The 17892-nt window shown below is 42.1% G+C and overlaps 1 protein-coding gene across 1 annotated transcript in view; it reads left to right on the forward strand.

Moving 5' to 3' along the window:
* The window catches only part of LOC124736535, a 264204-nt gene that overhangs the window by 83409 nt on the left and 162903 nt on the right, over positions 1–17892 (forward strand). Inside the window, exons 7-9 of the mRNA XM_047248575.1 lie at positions 4645–4760; positions 12646–12879; positions 16607–16758. Coding sequence (XP_047104531.1) covers positions 4645–4760; positions 12646–12879; positions 16607–16758 — 502 coding nt within the window. The remainder of the gene's footprint in view (positions 1–4644; positions 4761–12645; positions 12880–16606; positions 16759–17892) is intronic.

Here is a 17892-nt window from a genome sequence, read left to right on the forward strand (position 1 = left end):
AAGCTACTGACAAGAATAATATACAGAAGAATGGAAAACAAAATTGAGGATGTGCTAGATGACTATCAGTTTGGCTTTAGAAAAGTTAAAGGCACCAGAGAGGCAATTCTGACGTTGCGGTTGATAATTGAAGCAAGACTAAAGAAAAAGCAAGACACGTTCATAGAATGTGTTGGCCTGGAAAAGGCATTCGACAATGTAAAATGGTGCAAAATTTTCGAAATTCTGAGAAAAATAGGGGCGAGCTATTGGGGAAAGACGGGTAATATACAATATGTACAAGAGTCAAGAGGGAATAATAACAGTGGACGACCAAGAACGAAGTGCTCGGATTAGAAAGGGTGTAAGACAGGGAGGTAGTCTTTCGCGCCTACTGTTCAATCTGTACATCGAAGAAGCAATGATGAAAATAAAAGAAAGTTTCAGGAGTGGAATTAAAATTCAAGTTGAATGATTATCAGCGATATGATTAGCTGATGACGTTACTATCCTGAATGAAAGTGAAGAAGAATTACGTAATCTGCTGAACGGAATGAACAATCTAATGTGTAGAGAATATGCACTGAGATTAAATCGAAGGAAAACGAAAGTAATGAGAAGTACAGAAATGAGAACAGCAAGAAACTTAACATCAGAATTGATGGTCATGAAGTAGATGAAGTTAAGGAATTCCGCTACCTAGGCAGCAAATTAACCGATGACGTACGAAGCAAGGAAAGGGTATTCCTGGCCAAGAGAAGTCTACTAGTATCAAATATCGGCCTTAATTTGAGGAAGAAATTTCTGAGAATGTGCATCTGGAGCACAGCTTTGTATGGTAGTGAAACGTGGTCTGTGGAAAACCGGAACAGAAGAAAATCGAAGCATGTGAGATTTGGTGCTACAAACGAGTATTGAAAATTAGGTGGGGCGCATCAAACCAGTAAGAAGAATGACGACCCGAAAAAGAAAGACGGAAAACAGAAGATTTACTTAAGTTGTTTTTCTCCAATCGTGCGAAGAGTCATTACAATAGTGCAGCGAGAAACAGTCCAGCTATCTCAATATCCACAAGGAAGAGTCTGTCCGTACTGAGGCACGGACGACGAAAACGGAGCCGCGACCAGTTGGCGTCTGCGTAGCATCACGTTGCAAAGTGGCTCCGAGCATGAGTGGAGGTGAGTCGCCGCACTGGCCACCCTGTACCGTGGCGGCAGAGGGCACTCGTGGGTAACGAACCGTCGGACGTGTGGCTCGGCAGCCGTGCTCCATTGGGTCTGCTGGATCCCTCATGATCTCTGTCGGTGTTGGGCAGAAACTTGCAGTTTCCTTACCAACCGTGATACGCCGGTAGGGTGGTATCATTAGGCGATACCAAGAAAACAGGATACACAAGAGCTTTCAATCGTATCAGTATAGCTGATCATAACAGTACAGCCATTTTATTTATATTACTGTATCTACATTTGTTAAAAGTATAATGTATAACCTATGGATCACATCGCGAATCAGCTTCATACTGATCATAGAAACATGAGAAAGAATAATTATCATGATATGCGGCACATGTAATGAAAGCCGAATTTTCTCCTGTGGATGTCTTTCAATGCGTGTACAGCAAAAGTAGCATGATATTCGTTCATAAAAGGTTCTCTGTCATTACACAATTTCGTCAAGTACCATGCATATCTGTTGTTGGAATTACAGTGAATGAAAAGTTCTGTAAGGGTGATTCAATGAAGAGGCCGCGCGATAGTAAAACTAAGCACTTACTCTTTTATCTTTGGACTCCTCGAATGCTAGAGACTATGCGAAGTATACAAGGACGCCCAAAATTTTCAACTTCGATTTTCTCGAAAATGGTTAAGAGTTGCGTCTTCCTGTTCGCACATGTTGAAGACATTGCGTGCCCTGCACGCGCTGTCAGTATTTATCAAACCAGTGAGGAGAGGTTCGCACGGTCCCATTGTGAGCTCTTCCTGCAGTGTAGGTAATTATATCACAGTGCTTTTGTATCGTCCGTCTTCGTAGATGAGAGGTCAGCGAAGCTGACAGCCGCGAGGAGGACTCGGGTTCTATTCCCTGTACTGCCAGCGATTTTTGTTTAGTGGGAGGACTAGTAAATGAACGGTTAGCTAACTGAAGAGCCACTCGGCCCATTAGCAGCGGTTTCAATGTCAAGCAACCCGACAACGCCCGCGAGAACGGCTTGCTGATCACATGCTCAGCCATGCCGCCTCAAATAACACAATTGGCCGAGGATGATACGGCGGTCTCGAATGTCTCGCCCAGGGGCACAATGCGAAACTTTACATTTACTTTACTTTTGTATCGTCTGAGGATTTGTGAGTGTTGCTTGTATTTGTCTATAAATGTGTATTTGCCCTGGAATGGCGACAGTGCACATTACCGTTCTCCGTCTGTCGCAACAGTCACATTTTTGTGTTTGAAAATAATCTTGGAATAGCATCGGGGCTGTTATATCCCACCCTCCGGCGCGCAGCTCGTCGTCACCATCGTCAAGGTGAATCTGGATAGTAGGCCAACACCCTTGGTTGACAGCATGTTGGCCATCATTCGTCTGGAACTCGTACCGAGGCTATACCCAACAACTCAGAGAACTGGAAAGTAACTGTAGCAGCAACTGTCAATTTTTCTTAGTAGAAAAATATTCGAGCTCAGCGATATCCGGTATTGATCTTTTTAATTCTTTATTTTTTGTGAAAACTTCCCTTTTTTAGTAATAGGATAATTTATCATCAGAATTAAGTTTGTAAGATAATTTGTCAATTTACTGCTTGATGCATTATACCTATCTGGCTATCTTTATAGGTACTCTGCACGTTGCTCAAAATGGCAGCTGCATTGCTGTTGTTGGTACCATTGCATGTGGAAGGCGTAACGTTCACCCACCAATGTGCACAGCTGCCAACAGCAGTTATCACGTGGGGTAAAGCATATTATCTCCGCTTCTCTCACATCGATTAAGGAACAAAAAAAATGGTTCAAAAGGCTCTGAGTACTATGAGACTTAACTTCTAACGTTATCAGTCCCCTAGAACTTAGAACTACTTAAACCTAACTAACCTAAGGCCATCACACACATCCATGCCCGAGGCAGGATTCGAACCTGCGACCGTAGCGGTTCCAGACTGTAGCGCCTAGAACCACTCGGCCACCCCGGCCGGCGATTAAGGAACACGGAGAAGAATAACTATATCCAGGGTGTACTGAAATTCACGTTATAAACTTCTAGGACTTGTAGAGAGGAGTGAGTTTTGAATGGGAACCTATGTCCGGAAACGTACCGTTTCCATGCTACAGCCGTTTGAAAACGTATTTGCTAGGAATATGCAACAGGGTAGTCATTGGGGGGGGGGGGGGGGTTACCTCGGAACGGCTGATGTCATTTGACGTCCATCCTACCTCTCTGACCTGGTTCGAGCCTCATTCACGTATCTGTGAGTGTTAGAGCAATATGGCTGAGTACACGTCTACAGCAGACACCGACGTCATCCTTCTGGATGGAGAAACTCACGATAATGGCAGAGCCGCTCGTCACCTATATCGAGATCGTTATCCACAACGTCTGACTCTATCATATACGCCTTTCGCCACAATTACTCAACGGCTTCGAGAAAGGGTACCTTCGCTATCAACTGACTTGACTTTGGTGCTCCAAGGAGAGGCCGCACGCCCGAATTGGAAGCGGTTGTACTGCAGCACTTTGAAGAAAACCCGTCAATGTGTACATGAGGAATTTCTTTGGCTATTAATGAGTTGAACTGTAAAACAAGTGATTAATCACTTAATTGTAAAAGTAGTCGTTTTCAACATGTTTTCAAATCGTTGTAGCACGAAAACGGTTCTTTTGCGGACATGGGTTCTAGTTCAAAATATTATCTACTCACTCCCTTCTACAGGTCCTAGAACAATGTAACGGGACTTTCCGAACACCCTGTGTAGCACTTAATGCACACCTTTATTCTGGCGCTTCAGTGCATTGTGGAGTGCGAAGACAAGAACTGCGAATATTATTGGGAGGAACACACAGGGATGTTCTCCCTCGCTCTTGTGTTATTGCCAAGTATTTTATGGAATGCTTTGAAAATATTAATCTCGAGGACCAGATCAAAGAGAATTAGGGAGCTTAAAAGGAAAATTCCACTTGTAGAATTAAGGATAGCATGAGCCGTCGCATTTGAAGCTCACCAACGATTAAATTTTGTAATGGTACTTATAGCAGTCTTCAATTACAAAAGACGTTGAGAGTGATGAGCTGCTCCAGAGACTAAACACACGCAAAGTGAAAACACCGATAAGATAGAGTCCAATTAAAATCTACGACCTAGACGATATATTTCAATTAGTATTAGTTAGACTCATTCCTTATTTAGAGTTGCAGTTTTTGAAATGACCTGCTATTTTAGTTTCCATTTCCATGTTACACGTTTGCCGCACTCCGCATTTCATTTTGACAGAAAAGGACAGTCGTTATTTGTCACACTTGGTGTTGAAACATTCTCTAAATCTATTACGCCTCACATGTTTCTATGAGTTGTAAAAGTGCGACGATGCTATCGAGGTGAACAGTATTTTCAAAAATTCACTGAAACATCTCAAGGCAATGTTTACTTACTAGATGATTGCTTTCTCGCCTTTCAGATTGGAATTCTGCGCTATTCATCATTCTAAATGGAACAAAAGAAGCGCATCTGGACATGCTGGACGGAGGCATCATTCAGAGGTTGCTGGAGGAGAAGTGGAAGACATTTGCTAGGGTATGACATAACACTAATGCCTTCTTTATGTAAATAAGAATTCTCATTTTATTCATTTTAGAAATATATAAATCTTATATACACAGTTTTTCCTTTCGATAAATTGATACCACTTGCAGCCGTTATATTCTGTCAATGAAGACATAAAATAAAGATTTACAAGTCGGTTTCTCTCGAGTTATTAACTGTTGTCCTCCTGAACGATTGTGATACCTAAGCGAAGTGACAGTTATGCATATGCATATTGATTTTTCACATTTTAATTACATTTTAGTCTTGGAACCACAAAATTGTGTAGTAACTTTCTTTATGCATTTATAAGTGGAAGAAATTAAATGTAAAGAAATGTATCGAAAAACTCAGGCAATAGCTTTGAATGTCGAAAAAGCTTATCAATTTGTGGGAAGAATTAAAGCGAAGCATGTACGTTAATGTTAAACTGCTGTGATTAACTTCCCATGAAATTTCCTACACATTATAGGAGTACAGCATACCGCTTATGAATCCTCTTAATTTTCTCTGGTTCATTTAGATTTTGCTGTTCTAATACCAATCGTTCGAAATCATTATAGAATTCTCATTGCCACAGAAAAATAAAAGAATAGCCTATGAAATCTTTCCATTCTGTCCACTAATGCAAATCGATAGAGATGACACAAATAAAAACAAATAATAGTACTAGTACGCAGTTTTTCTGTTCCATGTTGCAGCTATACTGGCGAGCGAGGACGTCCCACGAGGGAGTTTCCGTCGGTGATTTTAGTCTCACATACACGTGCGTATGGCTCATTGGAGACAAGATCCGCAAGAAACATTAGGTCTTCCTCTTCAATACCCACCAATTCCATTAATGTACAATGAGATGGTAAAAGTCATGGAATATCTCTTAATACTGCGTTCCGTTTGCCAGTGTAGTGCAGAACTCGACGTGGCATGGAGTCAACAAGTCGCTAGACGTCCCCTTCAGAAATATTGACCCATGCTGCCTCTACAGCCGTCCATAGATGCGAAAGTGTTGCCTGTGAAGGACGCTGTGCAACAACTGATCTCTCGATTATGTCACATAAATATTCGATGAGATTCATTTCAGGCGATCTGTGTGGCCAAATCGACCCCTCGAATTGTCCAGAATGTTGTTGAACTCCGTCGCCAACAACTGTGGCCCGACGACATGACATCATTGTTCGGGAACATAAAGTCCCTTAATGGCTCCAAATGGTCTCCAAGTAGCCCAACATAACCATTTCCGGACAACGATCGGTTCAGTGGGACTAGAAGGCCCACTTCATTCCATGTAAACACAGCTACACTATTCTGGAGACACCACCATCTTGCACAATGCCTTTTTGACAATTTAGGTCCGTGGCTTTATTGGGTCTGCGCCACACTCGGACCCTGCAATCAGCTTTTATCAACTGAAATCGCGACTCATCTGATCAGACCACCGTTTTCCAGTCGTCTAGGGTCCAACCGATTTGGTCACGAGCCCAGGAGAAGCACTGTAGGCGATGTCGTGCTATTAACGGACACGTTCCCACTGATTTCTACGGTTATTGCATGCAGTGTTGCTTGTCTTTTAGCACTGACAACTGTACGCAAACGCCGCTGCTCTCGGTCGGTAAGTGAAGGCCACTGCGTTGTCAGTGGGGAGAGGTAATGCCTGATATTTCGTATTCTCAGCACACTCTTGACACTGTGGCTCTCGGAATATTGAATTCCCTAACGATTTCCGAAATGGAATTCCCATGCGTCTAGCTCCAACTACCATATCGCGTTCAACATCTTTTAATTCCCTTTGTGCGCCATAATCACTTCGAAAGCCTTTACACATGAATCATCTGTGTGCAAATGACAGCTCCACCAACTCACTGCCCTCTTATACCTCGTGTACTCTACACTACTGCCTTCTGTATATGTTCTTATCACTGTCCCATATCTTTTGTCACCTGAATGTAGAATGAGGAATATACCCAATCAACAGAACAGGCTTGGTGTGCGGCTTGGGGTGCGTCTTACTTACGAGTTTTGAAACAGCGTGAAGCAATAACAATTCTTGAAACAGCAGGAAACTAATTCTAAGGCATATTTGTGATTTCTTTTATTTATTTCTTTTTTGTCTACTTATGGTTGTCACGTAATTCCTTCCGCATTTTGTATGTAACGTTTATCTGTTTATACGATATCTTGTCGGCACAATACTCACATTAACAATAGCGACGTAGTATAGGACAGTTCCCTATCAGTTTGATACTTGAATGAGGTTTCTGTCCCAGCCTTCATTTCTCAAAATCTGTTAGAAATGTTACTCTGACTAGACTGATACTGGATCCAAATTACTAGTATCTCCTGGTATTATCATTCAGGCCGTGTCGACGTAGGTTACTTTCACTTTAATGATGACATCGCTGCAGTTGTGACCTTGCGTAATGTGAGAAGGACCGAACATTCGCATATTCCTTTCGTGCAAACAGTCGAGAAGCAGAATGAGATTTTCACTCTGCAGCGGAGTGTGCGCTGATATGAAACTTCCTGGCAGATTAAAACAGTGTGCCGGGCCGAGACTCGAACTCGAGACCTTTGCCTATCGCGGGCTCTACCAACTGAGCTACCCAAGCACGACTCACGCCCCGTCCTCACAGCTTTACTTCTGCATAGGTCCCGAGTTCGAGTCTCGTCCCGGCACACAGTTTTAATCTGCCAGGAAGTTTCAGTCGAGAAGCACTGGTGCAGAGGCACTATGTGAGAGATTAAGCCTGAAACCATCCGACGTCGAATCCTATCCAACGAATGACGTAAGATTATCACTGTGAAAACTAAATTTTGAAGAACCGTGAAATAAGTGATCCCTTAAGCACACGCTGTAAATCCTGCTGATTTGCCAGTCGTTTCTCTCGGACGGCACTGTGTATTTATTGCTTCTTGGCATCGTCCAACCAATACCGGTCGCTGATGGGTCTCTTTATTGCAGTCTAGATACGCATGATTATCTATAGGGACTTACAATGAGTGGCTAAAAGTAATGAGATGGCAGTCGACCGCTGCTGAAGTCTAATTGGTCTACTGGCTCAGTACAGCACAGTCTTGGACAAAGTGCTTCCTGACGTTCCCATTCAAAACGGCGGCGATCTGACTTTACAACAGATCGTATTTCGCCGCATGTCGCTCTGATTGGGGCCAACGAGATATACTGACCCTGTGGCGTGCGTCGCAGGATGTGACACTACAGGCTTACGTGTCCCAGCGGGAAGCTATTTACTGTTTCATATAACTTTAATAATTCTTAACTATGAATTTAAATACGTGTGAGCTGTCGACAACACATGACAAAATTAAGACCTGTAGTGGGTACCTTATCCCGTGGGCCCCAGACGGTGTCAATCTTTCGTGACGTACGTCGGGCGAGGAGATTAGCGTGACGTCACAAGTTCGTTGCGGTGTCCCATATTTCTCGTAGGCCCCGGCTCTGAGAGGATGACGTGACGTCCGTTCGTCAAACGCTTGTGGCAGTTCTGTGCGTGTGCAAATATATAGGATACATCCTAGACAGAAGACGTAGACGATAACCCTGACTTACGTAATTTCCAATATACTACGACCCATGTGCCTTGCACCAGTTATCGTTCTGTATTCGAAGTGGGTTAACTCGCAACGTGCTGCCTTGTGTCACTACACACCTTTCTGTAAGAGACCACTCAGGGATTGTGTCTACGCCTTATCTAGACGCAATAAATGGTTCAAATGGCTCTGAGCACTATGGAACTTAACATCTGAGGTCATCAGTCCCCTAGAACTTAGAACTACTTAAACCTAACTAACCTAAGGACATCACACACATCCATGCCCGAGGCAGGATTCGAACCTGCGACCGTAGCGGTCGCGCGGTTCCGGACTGAAGCGCCTAGACGCAACATTCTGGCATCATATACGCCACATATTCAGACGGAACAAACCTTCCCTTCAATTTTAGGACCTCAGTTTGTTATAGATACTGTTATTTATCTTACTCATTGTCAACGGTGATCACTGACTGTGGTTAAAATAGCGAATGACGGTATGCCAATAGTTTTACGTTATTTTTACACTTTCATCTGCCAATTAGCCACTTTTTCAGCTCCTACAAGCTCTTCATCAGATGGTAAATATTTACAGCCACTTTGTATTTTGTATCAAGTGCAGATAGTTGCTAGGATCGCGGCGCTATAAAAATATTTGGCTTTATAATTATAGACTATGCTGAATTACGAATATAAATGAAATTGGTGTTATTTGTTTACCCGTAGGACATGTAAACCCGTAATCTGTTTGTACGGCACTTTAAAGAGATGCATTATGTACCAGGATGGAAAAACACAGCAGTTAAGTGCACACGGTTTAACAGGCAGAGAACAAACTACCAACGTACGCACTACGATAAAGAAATACACGATGTTATGACCCTAAATGAATAGACTTCCAGCGCGTGGATACGATTACTTCAAGCAATATAATAATGTTAATAAACAGTTAAAAGGCGCCAGTATCATGTGTACTGTTGTGAGCAGTACGCTCTGATCCATCTTAGGCATAACACTTAAGCGGCGTCGACCCTGATCCATCTTAGGCGTAACACCTAAGCGGCGTCGACCCGAGCAATTTTGAATTTAACTGTCCATTACAGTTTTTTTTAATTTCCTTATTTTCAAATTTCAAAACCGCGGTCTTTTAAGCAAGTGCGTAATTCCGTACAAAGTTCATAAATGTAGTTATATTCATCAGCGCTAGGATCGCAATGACTAGCTGCAGTTGATACAATGAATATAGTGCCTTAAATATCAGTCATCTGATGAAGAGCCTGTAGCCACTGGAAAGGTTGCCAGTGCGAAATATAAATCTTGAAATAGGACTTTTTCAAAACATTCAGCCGAATTTCGTAAGACAATATCATCTACATCAGTGACGATGGAAAATTGTCGAAAATTTTAACTTACCCATAGGAATTACTAAGTCTTTATTTTATAAAGAACTATCCGATATTACAAGGGTTAATCTTTTACGTTTATGCACGTATATCCTTGGCGAAATTTTTGCAGTTGCGTTTAGAATCAAAGCTTTCAACTAAATTTGACAAATGTTCACCGTGCCCTCCATGGACGCTCGAAAAACATTCAGACGATAATCAAACTTCCCATACTTTTCCGGGAATGTCATAGTAACTGCTTTCACTGCTACTTCTACGCATTCCGTACTCATGCAGCGCAGCTGTAAGTGGACTGCACCTGTTGAAAAACTCTTTTTGTGGTTATGTTGTAGCCATTTCAACTACACATACACACGCACACAGGGCATTGAGGAGACTCTACAGCCAACCGCATAAAATGTGGCAATTTACATCTGACGCCAAGGTAAACTTTTAATGTCGATGCGTAAGTTAAAATGTACTCCAAGTCTCTTTCTTCACTTATGCAGAAGATATATTCATGTAAAATTATTGAATCTTTTCGAAACACCCCGTACTTTACCCATACTTTAAAGCGACTGGTCGCAATTTTCATTCTACAACACGCTGTGGTGAGGTGGTGGTAACTTGCAAAGACGAACATGTCCACTAAATGTAGTTTTCCTAAATCAACATAAAAGTTATTTCAGACATACATACGAATGAAAATAAAATGTTGCAATACATACAATACTTTTGTTCGAAAAGGTAGTTCATATCTGTAAATCAAATCTACAGTTAAAATATTCCTTTAAAAGTACATTACAATAGGAACAGATTCTCATTTGCATAACCACCTAGACATGTTTGGCACTGAACGATTTTGAAAAGCGAATGTCATGTTTTTAGGGATCCGTGTCTCAATCTGTAAAAGCGAGACCCTTACAGGATCGCTTTGTTGTGTCTGTCTGTGTTTGTCTCTCCGACTGTTAAGTAACCTGTTTCTCAGGAACAGGAAGATGTATCAAGTACAAATGTATGTCACATGTTAAGGTGAATGCTCCCTTGGTGCTGTACAAATTTTAAGCTTTCAAGTCATTTCTATCAAAATATACGGGCATTTATGTCACATATTTTGATACTCGAAAACTCACTCATCAAAATCTATAAGGTGCTTCCTGTTGACCTAGAATCATGAAATTTGTCAAGAAGCAAACTTTTCACAGTGCAAGTAAAGGAAGAATACGAAAATTGCTAGTTTGTAATTATATCACACAAAAATATTTTTGACTTCTTTTCCTTTGCCCATGTGTCTGACTGTTCGTCTGTTAAGATTCTTTTTGTTTCTAACAGTTCGACGTGTCAAGTTCAAATTTATGTAAAATACCAACATCTATAGTTATTTGGTGACGTAAAAATTTGTAAGCTTCCAAGTCAATGCAGCCAAAAGACACTGCCATTTATGTCACTTATTTTTATACTAGAAAACTCACACTTCAAAACCTATGGGTTGCTTCCCGTTGACTTAAAATCATGAAATTTGTCAACAAGTAAGATTTGACAGTACAAGTAACGTAAAAAATCGGAAAGTTGTTAAATTGCGATTATGTCATATAAAACATACCTTTTCCCATTTGAAAATACGTTGCATTCATCACCCGTCAAAAGCATAATAGACGAACATTACTGCATTCCTTACTCAAAAAATGTTATATTAAATCTTCTCTCTCTACATATGTAAAGTTAAGTTCCCTGATGCGCTTTCTTTTGGTATATAGAGACTTGTGTTAGGGACTATTGTAGAGCTTTTGATACGCTCTTGGAATTCCCAAGAGAAATATATCGATATCCATAAGGGGCAGAAATTGTTGAGATTCTCGATTCCCATGATGGATGAATTATATATACAGTATACACTCGTCTTGTCAAACATAGAATTAGAGGAAATAACTTTTGATTGTTTATGTAGATGATTCTGCTAAGAGTTACCTCAAAGAACCTTTACAGTATTAGGTAATGTCATTGTTACATCATTGTTTTCTGTCATGATGATTTGAAATAATTGTAAAACAACAATAAAATCAGAACGTCTTGTAAAACACTGAAAAGGGATATCAGTGTAACAGTTGTCAATTTACAATTTTTTCTATAATATCACTTATATATATATATATATATGTGTGTGTGTGTGTGTGTGTGTGTGTGTGTGTGTGTGTGTGTGTAGATGGTCAATAATGGATGTGTACCAGCTTTAGTACTCTTGATTTCAACAGCCCTTCTCGGAAATTAATTTTCAGTGGACCATCGACATCTTTCTTCTTATCAGCTTACATTGGTTGGCTGGAAAGTACTTCAGCTCATGGCTGAGGAAAGAGTTTCGTAATGGGCCATCCGTGTTTCAGAAGAGACTTCCACTCTTGTACATCTTGCTGGGACCTACAGAATGCAGTTGCTCCACATCGATATGAGAGTTTTCTATAGCTTTGTACTTGTATGTGAAAATTCGTTTCATTTCATTTATGTGATTCTTCTTCCTCTCTCTGCAGTCTACAAAAGACTACGTTCTTCGCCCATTTTATTGCTTCGCTACCACACTGACACAGTAATAGTTATTAATATTAGTACTATGCAACAATATTGCACAGAATGATGTTAACAGGCGCTATGTGCGGGAACTTCTGTCGGTGACTGGAATAGAAATCACGTGACTTGAATCATCGCCTCCTATTGGCCGTAAAGGGCAACTTTTTCTCTGTATGAAAGTTACGTGTTGACAGGTTCGTATTTGCTCTGAACCATGTATTTCTATAGCCTCGTATCATGGGACATTTCATTTTGTATCTCAATTGATTCAAATGGTGGACATGTTCGCCTTTGCGTGTCACCTCAGTTATGTTTCCTCCGAGAGCTAACTGAAGTGACTCAGGCAGAGCAAGTGCCAGAGGCTGAGGTGGTGCTGGCGTTCGGCAGATGCAGTTCCTAAAGCGGCTGGCGATCCTGGCGCTGCACCTGCTATTCCTGAGCACGGCCATCTACCTGCGCCCCAAGGACCACGACGAGCCGCTGCTCGGGCCCACCGACTGGGGCAGCGTGGCGCGCTACTGTGCAGAGCTGGCCACCGTGGGCGGAGTGCTCTCCTACGTCATCCTGCAGCAGGGCGAGGAGATCAAGAACCAGGGGCTGCTCAGCTTCCTCAAGCAGCTGGTCAGTAGAAACCGCCTCTAGCAGTGGTATGAGTAACCACATCGTGCGCACTTCAAAAGTGTAGAATGGTTTAGCGCATCCACCTCCACCAGCTGCTAGCAGCCAGTAAGGTATAATCTCTCTCTGGGCAGCTTTCCACGAGTGACGTTAGGCCGCGCTTACTGCCCTCATCCATAATTTGCTCTGGCCATACTTATGTCGTGCTAAAATTTCGTTTCTTGTCGTCTATATAAACACTTTCTAAGGATGTAAAGACTGAAAATGATTGTATCTGCCATCCTTCCCTTCCGAGTTTCCCTACCACTCTCTCTCCATATCTGTGGTGGGTCTAGTGAACCAATTCCGTACGAAATTTTCCACGAGGTTGCCAAGTTTTGAACATGAAATCGTTTTCTTTAACTTCAGCCACACTATGTCGTAAGCAGCACTGAAGTCCACGGACACAACTACTCATTTAAGTGACAGTCAAGTCCACGAATATAACAACTGGTCTCGGTCCATTCTGATATTTTGATCCAATGTGGAATGTCAAAGACTAATTTCTTCGCAAGAACTGCTGTTAGTTTAAAATAATACAGACGACTTACTTGTCTAATCTTTTATACAAGGTGTCCCAGAAATATTGTAACAAACTTCGAGGGGCTTTAGAAGGTGTCTTGTGAACAAATTTAGGATAGGAACCCCTGTCCGGTAACGTCACCCAAGACGTCACAGAGCGCTGAAGTTACAGGTGCCGCCGCCTGTGATTAGGCCACCCCTCGGTGGCAAACGTGACTTTGTACGTTGATGGACCATAGGCGGAACATCCCAGAATGTTGTTTGTTATTCAGTGACCGCGACTGGTTGCGACAATCGCCGGTGGAGAAGATGGATCTAGCTGCTGCATAGATACTTCTTGCCTCCCATGAATGTCATTTTCTGTTGTCTCAGTGGATGACAGTTTCAGACACGGGTTTCCCTCTGCAGCCTTTTTTCCTCCTATACGCCGAAGAAAATTCGAGATCTTAGAGGGTTCCGGTATCAGACAAAATTGTGAGACGTTGCATCCACGGTCTGTCAGTGTACAAAGTTACGTTTGCTGCCGCAGGGGTGGCTTAGTGGCAGGCGCGGGCGCCTGTAACTTCCACAGCCTGTTGCGTCATTGTATGACGTTTTTGGACACAGTTTCCTATCATCGATTTGTTCCTCAAGACACCCTCTACAATCCCTCGTAGTTTGTCACAATATTTCTGGGACACCATGTACACGAGCCTCTCGAGAATTTTACAGCATGTACTTGAAAATGCTATAGAGAGGAAACTTGTTGCGTCATTGCTAAGTTCCCCTGGCAATAGTCTCATCTATTTTATACTCGCTTGCGCATCTCTCCCGATCTCAGAGTATCAGTATGGAATCGTGTAAGCCAGTCTCAAGCAAGGTTTCCGATGTGTCATATAAACTCGGAACACAGAGAATCCATTACGGCTAGCCATCTTCATTTTCAGTGAATTTATAGCCTTATTCATTTCTTCTTCAGTAAAGGGTACAGATGAGATAGGGTTTTCGGTGTTCCAGCTACTCTCTTCAATTCTTCCTTGACAATTTTTGTACATTCTTTGTCGTTTGGGATTTTCTTTGTATGCTATTTAATCTGTTCTATTTGTTATAGGAATGTGGTACATTGGTTGTGTAGATTGGGTGTTGCAGATCCGAGACGTCTCAGCAGGATCCATTCTTTCCAGGTCTAATGTACGAAGTCTAGCTGCTCTACAGCGGTTTCCTATCATTCCATTGTCTCCATATTAATTGACTATAGCAGTTAGTGGTGTATTTGATAGTTTCCCATTCTTTCATACACTTGCCAAAGCATCTCAGTTTCACCATTTCAGCATGAGATGTATTGCATTTAAAACCTCTCATACTCTGAAAATTATTCCAGCCATTGATGGTTGAGACAGTGAAATCGAAATTGTCGAATACATATTGACAGCATGTTGCACTTCGAGCAAATTCTTCAATGTGGTAGACAGTTGCCAACTGCTGCTGTTGAGCTTTTTTACACATATAAACACTAGCTCAGTTATCTTGTCTACTCACGTAAGAGAGCTGGACAGGAAATGTTGTGGAAGTGTAGCCTGTCTGTAAACTGAAAAGCGAGCAGCGCTCGTGGTGAGGGAACTCGCCTTACGTGTAAGAATGCCATATAGGATGACTAAGAAGCAATTTTCACCCTGTAGTAATGTAGAACAATGAGCACACACTTACATAGAATCTTTCGATGTGCCTTTCTTGCGTTAGTGTTACTAGTAATTCATGTCCGTATTCCATGTAGTGTTAACGCAGTTGGCGAGAAATAAATATTTGTTCTTAACCCAATTCATGTGACAATAAACATTTTATGCATTTAAAATACTATTTTTCATAACCTGCGATTTTTCCATCACCTGCAATGATAAGGGGCAGTCAAAAGAAAACTAATAAAATGGAAAAAAGGTAAGTAAACTGTTTATTATTTCAAAAGTAATTGCTGTAGATGTTAACACATTTACCCCACTGTGAGACGAGACGAGCAATGCCTTCACGGTAAAATGTTTGCTATTGCCTGCGGAACAATGGTCGTGCCCAGGGGTGCACCTCTTTGTCCGAAGCAAATCGACGGCCATAAACATCTTTCTACAGGGCTCCAAAAATGTCGAAATCGTATGGGGAGACGTCGGGGCTTTATGAACGATGTGTAAGGGCTACAGCGAAACTTATGCAGCGTATTCGAAACAACCTTGGCAACACTTGGGCGAACATTATCCTGCAACAAAATGATGCCGTCCGTCAACATTCCCCGGCGTCTGGAGTTGATGGCGCGTTTCAATTTTTGCAAAGTGGGTACGTACCGCTGTGCGTTGATTGTGGCGCCGTGTTCCAGAAAGTCAGTGAACTGCACGGCCTTTCAGTCTAGGGAAACAGTGATCATCACTCTCCCGGAGCTCCCGCGCCCGTTGTTTCCACTTCGCTGTAGCACTTACACATCCGCCACACAGTCCCGTTCTCTCCGCATGCAGTTTTCATATTTCTGGAGCCCCAGAAAAAAAAGACATTGTGACCGCTGACTCGAAGAAGTAAGACACTGCTGCTGTGTAAAGGCATGTCATCGATATGCGAGTTACGTAAACCTTTTCCTGCATATTTATGTCATTACGTGGGGGACGCAGTTCACCATTCGTCACAATGGGTGCGGTAAGACTCAACCACATCCAGGCTGGTGTATCTATCAGACCAAGGATCGTTAACTACATGAGCCGATTCCATCCAATACCATGTCATGTCCCAGTCTCGCAAGTCACTCTATACTAGCTGGTCCAAATAGTTAATAGCGATCACTGCACAAATATTTTCTCACATTATAGATCTAATCTTCCAAAGATTTCATTGACTGCAAACTGGAAGCTCGGGAAAGAAGGATAAATTGGCCTGACAGAGCACAGCAAAATTCAGGAGTGAGAGCGTCATGTTGAGGAAACACTGCTCCTCTGAAGTACTTCGCACCATAGCCGCAGCAAGATCTGTTAAACCAGAAATTTACTGAATAGTAGAAGTAAGATTTCGATCATTTGGTTACAGTCCACCTAAAAAAATCTACTTCGATGCGAGTCTGTTTACAGATAACTTGAGATCTGAATGACAAGCTTTGTTTCTCTAATGTACAACGCGTATGACTGAATGAGCCCACCGCAGTGGTGTTCCCGTGTTGCAGTCGCACGCTCCCGACAAGGCCATCTTCCTGGCGTCAAACCTGATGATCCTGGCGTGCATCCCGCTGCGCGTCGTGGGCGACAAGCGAACGGAGGAGGCCGTCCTGCAGTTCGCAGTGCCCGGCTCCTGGTTTCTGCTCATGTTCTTCGCGGGGTGAGTCTCGTCCATCACAGCTTGGTGACAGATTCGATGCGGTTTAGTTTTCGATTTCACCACTAGCCTAAAAAAATATTTTTTATTCAAGTTAAGGATTACAAGTTTTATTTAATTCGGTTCGCAATAACCATTTCAGACCTAAGTATACAGGTTTATAATCGTATCCATTCGGTATACGTAAAAACGGTGGTGTAACAAAAACGAGCTACATGAGCTTCGTCATATACATACTCAATTGGCTCTATATGATGAAGCTTATTTGGCTCTTTTTGTGACCGTACCATTTTTACACATGCCGACTGGATAAGATTTACACTCTGTGTACTTAGGCCTGAAGATTTTTATTACGAATCGAAATTAATTATACGGTGTATAAAAATAATTTTGTGATCTGTAATGGGGTCAAAATATACAAGATGTACCGTAACTAATGATGTCAAAGTATACAGTTGAAAGTACACTGAGCTAAAAGTAAAAAAAAAAAGAATTATCAGTAAATATGGGCTCTAAAGATCATACCTTAAGAGCTATGAGCACTTGTTCATCTTCGCTACAGTGGAACACATCTCTTCTACTGAATAAGTGATCATAGCTTTTGGTAAGCACTTTAGACCCCCTGTCTACTGGACATTTTTTCTTGTATTGGTCCATATTACCTGCTCCGAAAATATGGAAAGTAACGATCTTGCAGTAACAGAGATTTCTTTCACAGTATCGAAGATGAAGAAGAGTTCATGGCTCTTAAGGTATGCGTTTTAGAGCCCATACTTACTCAGACGTTTTTGCTTCTTGTATCTCATACTCTCACCTGTGAGCGTTTACGCCGTTAATTATGATACACCCTGAATAAGTACTTTCTTGCATCGCTGGAAAAATCTTGCTGCGACCACATCGCAACTCGAGAAGATCCATATCAATATTTTTGATAAAGTCCGATGTGTTAGTCTATTTCGATACAAGGAGGGGGTGGGGGCGGGGGGGGGGGGCAGCTGTTGGCCTTATTTTATAGAGTGAGGCCTTGAGTAAGTAAGGAATGGACAATAGACACATTCTATGCTCCATCTACTCTACTGGCTTTTCCTCTTACTAGCTGACCTCTGAGAATAAAGCGGATATTGGTGTGATATAATG

Source organism: Schistocerca piceifrons, chromosome 1 (assembly GCF_021461385.2).
Source record: "Schistocerca piceifrons isolate TAMUIC-IGC-003096 chromosome 1, iqSchPice1.1, whole genome shotgun sequence".
Lineage (NCBI taxonomy): Eukaryota > Metazoa > Arthropoda > Insecta > Orthoptera > Acrididae > Schistocerca > Schistocerca piceifrons.